The sequence below is a fragment of the Nicotiana tomentosiformis genome, chromosome 3, assembly GCF_000390325.3.
Source record: "Nicotiana tomentosiformis chromosome 3, ASM39032v3, whole genome shotgun sequence".
In the NCBI taxonomy this organism is placed as follows: domain Eukaryota; kingdom Viridiplantae; phylum Streptophyta; class Magnoliopsida; order Solanales; family Solanaceae; genus Nicotiana; species Nicotiana tomentosiformis.
Genome location: NC_090814.1, coordinates 101,250,325 through 101,254,739, shown reverse-complemented (window position 1 = coordinate 101,254,739; position 4,415 = coordinate 101,250,325). Strand labels below are relative to the sequence as shown.

The 4,415-nt window shown below is 35.9% G+C and overlaps 1 protein-coding gene across 1 annotated transcript; it reads left to right on the top strand.

The window, feature by feature from the left end:
• Positions 1-328: 328 nt before the first annotated feature.
• Positions 329-943, top strand: LOC104086991 (zinc-finger homeodomain protein 11-like). Its single transcript, XM_009591365.4, has one exon. The coding sequence runs from the start codon at positions 396-398 to the stop codon at positions 921-923; it is 528 nt and encodes a 175-aa protein (XP_009589660.1). The 5' UTR covers positions 329-395; the 3' UTR covers positions 924-943.
• The last annotated feature ends 3,472 nt before the right edge of the window (positions 944-4,415 follow it).

Below are 4,415 nucleotides of genomic sequence, written 5' to 3'. Positions count from 1 at the left end.
TGTTGATACTTGGTGTAAGGTGAAAAAAGAAAGATGGAGCTACGTTGTTATAAAACAAAAAAAACATTAGATCATGTACGAGCGGACTATGCAAAAAAGAAAAATGTACCAGTGTTATAAAATAATTTATAACTTAAACAGTCGCTCACCCCATCACTTAAATTAAAAATAACAGTAAAATATATAATATTATGTATATAATAATATATAACCAGGGTATAATTTATATATACCGAATAAGTAAAATAAAGAATAAATTCAATTGGCTATTTGTGTAAGATACTGTTATTAAAAACTAGGGAATGCAATGTGCATATAAAGCTTATCATCATCAAGTGGCAACAACGTACAGTAGAAAGGCAAGAGAGGAAGAATAAGGAGAGGGAGAGAGAATAATGCAAGGAGACAAAGCAAATGACAATATTTACCGAGAGTGCTTAAGGAACCATGCAGCCAGCCTCGGAAGTTATGCCACTGACGGCTGTGGAGAATTCACTCTTGATGACGACGACGACAACAACAACACTTCCCCGGGCAGCGCAAGCTTACACTGCGCTGCCTGTGGTTGTCATCGTAACTTTCACCGTAAAGTCATTTACGGTGCTAGTTACAGCAACAATAGCAGCCGCGACCGAGAAATCATGGCAGCAGATGACTACGCCGGAGGGAGGACAGCTGAGGAGTCACCGAGGAGCGGGAAGAAGAGATTTCGGACAAAGTTTACGACAGATCAGAAGGAGAAAATGCTGGCATTTGCGGAGAAATTAGGATGGACGCTGCAAAGGAAAGATCAAGAAAATGAAACTGAAAGATTTTGCAGAGAGGTAGGGGTAAGTAGAAAGGTGTTTAAAGTATGGATGCATAATCATAAGAATAACACTTCCTCTATATCCACTGGCAATGCATCTTCTCTTACTCAATAAGATTTAGTAATTCTTACTTCTCAAGGAGTACTAGGTTAAGTTATTCCCTTTTTATCTTTTTCCTTTTGTTTTAATCCACTAATTAATATCCAAATCTTGTACTGCAGCACTTGAGACATTTTTACCTTGTTCCTTTTCCATTTTCTTCTGATACAACTATAAGAATCAATGAATGTAACTGCATCTAAGGAGTGTTAGGATGGTAATGTGCATCGATAAGGATTGTGGTGGAATGATAAGTAGTTATTATTCTTAACGAAAGGTCTTGGATTCGAGCCCTAGATATGAAGTCACTATTGTTAGAAAACGTTGTACCCCAATATAAAACTTTTCCGTGCGAATTCGAATTTAATCAGGCCCAATGCTGGTACCAAATATCGGATGGGAATACCTTTATTCTTTCTTTAATGAGAAAATGACACACATAGGAAAAAGTCCTTCAACTTAAGTTCTAGCAAAAAAATGGATACTATCAGTTCTATATTTTTAGAATTGTAGATAGGTTTCAAACATATATATGCTGTTTTAGATCTATGTACAGCAATAGGTAGGAGAATTTCTGATGCTTCTGAAATCTTATCCCTTTGGCCTTCGGAAATCTATATATGCAGAAACTGTCTCTTTGCGTCCATCCATATATCAAAACTTGCATTGAACTTTTTCTACTCTTTGGTCACCTTTAAAGATAATAAATATTGTTATTGATTAGAGAATGCTAGCACAAATGAAAAATAAAATTTAAAAAAAAAAGGAAATATAAATATCCGTTTTTGATTTTGCATGTTAAACAGTCGGGGGCCGTTTGGCAAGGTGTATAAGAATAGTACCGAGTGTAGTGTATTAGTAATGCTGAAATTAGTAATATTGAGATTAATTATATTTCGTACTGACTATTTGTTTGGTGTACTAAAAGTTTTAAAAAGGCGGTATTAATTATAATTATACATGCTTTTCATGTATTAAAAAATATGATATTTCTAATTTCATGATTTGCTATATATAAAAATAATACAGAATAGAATATATAATTAATATATTAATTATATATTAATAATGCAAAAACTAATACATATAAAATTTTCTCAAATACATCCTACTAGATGAGGCCGAGTGACTTGGATAGACTTGCATTCATACTTGTCTGAGTCTCTGCAATATTTGTGGTTGGAATAAGTCACAATCGTAATGGACCAAATTTGGGAAAATCATTGCCCTAAACGTGTCAAAACTTAGCCCACACCCTTATTTCCGCTCCTTGTAGCCGAATGCTTCAGTATTCTGTTTCGTGCTACTTGAAGTTCTACCCCTTTTTGGTAATTCATGTTGTATACAGGGCGGAGCTAGGAGACGGTTATATCTGAATTTCTTTCGCAAAAAATTGCATTACACATACAAGATTAGAATTCTTTCTTAAGTTTAAATAATATATGTTCAAAGAGGAAAGACTTCGGCCTTAAAATTGTCTCATGGTAAAAATTAAGACATAAATTAAGTATTTATATCAAATCAATAGTGTTTGTACGCTACACTTTTATCACTTAATCATGATATTCTCTTTCTCCTTTTCGTTTCTTGTAGTACTACTTTTCATAATTCCCTCCTCAACATAACCTTTCTGAGTACTATCAGCGTACATTCCTCCTCCCTGCAATTTCAACATATGACGACTCAAAATTTTAAATTCCAAAGTTTCAATAACCAGAATGACATTAACGAGTGACTCAGAAGCAACTCTTGCTTAACATAAACATGCAGCTAGCCGCGTGCCACAAAAAATCATATTTTTCACTAATGATCAAATTATACACAAACGAAGTAAAGGATTTTGGGACAATTATAATCTATACAAGTTTGAAAACAAGATTGTTTCCCCTTCACTGGACAGAATATTTGTGTTCATGAACTAGGACAAATCTTGACCCTCTTACCCCTCTGGCTCGATTGTTCTTGTAGCATTAAACTATTTACAATCACTCAAGATGCTCTGATGATTTTGAAACTATCCTTTTTTATTGCTCAGCTCATGTGCTGTGCCCATTTACAACAAGTTCAACCAATTTAATTGATCATCATATGAATATCTTATACTATAATACAAAAATATTCAGTTGTATACAAAAGCAAAACAACCCAGTGGTTCTCACAAATAGGAAAAGAAAGCAAATTCAAGAAGAAGTCACCTTTAATTTTACATATAAGAGAACTGTCTAATCATGATCAAATGTTATGAATCTAAACTTTCTATATATGTCAGTTTAATTAGTATGAAGAAACTGTGAAAATCAAGAATCACGAAGTCGTTAATGTTTCTAAGATCATGAGGTCCGACAATAAAGAACTGACTCATACATTTGAAATTGAACTAGCCTTTTTGCGCTGTCAATTGTCGACTTGTCCCAACTTCTATTCATTCTTTCTAGAGACATCAATGGACAGAAAACCCTATTATTTAAATCAAAATAAATTCAATTCTGTCATTAAAACCTCTCAAAATTATTTGTTTTACTAGTTTGTTGAGAACTGTGGTCTGGTACTTAACAATTGTTCTATCATCCAAGATAATGAATTCAAGACAAATAAATTATCCTAATTTATCTTGTTTGTTTATTCTATATATCACTCTGGGTCAGGCTATGCGATTTATTCAATGTTAAATTGGAGTGTAACTATTGAGCAATTGTGAAAAATCACGATTACTGTTATGCGGCGCCTTCCTGAAATTCCTTGGAAGGGCGACGTAAGGCCAAGCAACCGATGTCAGTGTAGTTACTATCTGCCAACTGAGGTTCCCTCCATACGCTAGAATAGATTGTCAGTGTCGTACGGGAAAACCAATGTCAAGAGCAATTGAGAGAACAGAAAAGAGAATTGAGAATGAAAGAAAGCTTGATTGCATTAATGAAAGCTATTACAGAAAAATAACACGGTGTCGGGGGGAGAGACACCAGTACAGAGAATTGCTTGTTTGCTAGAAAGTTTGATTGCTTGATCCCCTTAATAATGCTTAAAAAAATAAACCAAGGTTACATAACTTGACCTAAATAAGTTGTAGAAGCACACTGAAAGAAAATATAGTAAAACTACCCTATATTTACAATGAAAAGGACTTAGTCTTTTACAACAAGTCTGTTGGCAGCAACTTTGTCTTTAGCATTAGGGTCTGCGCGCGCGACGTTGTCTGCGCGTGCGGTGCTGTTGGCATCTGCATGTGGCTGGGCGCTGGCGATGGCTATCGGTGGGGCGACAGAGACACATGCGCGCTTGTCACTTGAATCTGCCGAGACCACGGGGCCGACCGTGGCGCTGGGCATTGGGAGGCTTGCCAGGACGCCAGGGAGCTCGTCCAAGGAGTCATGGGGCATGGCTGAAAAGCCGCCCATGACATTCTCCTCCACCTGAGTTGGTGACGTCCTCGACGCCTTACTTGCAAGATAATCATCAATTAGGCTCTTGTAGGCTTTGAGGTTTGTTTCCCTCTCCTAGGTATTCTCC

Excerpts from the sequence above, each read along its gene's own strand:
- LOC104086991 (XM_009591365.4), top strand. The coding sequence starts at position 396 with ATGCAAGGAGACAAAGCAAATGACAATATTTACCGAGAGTGCTTAAGG.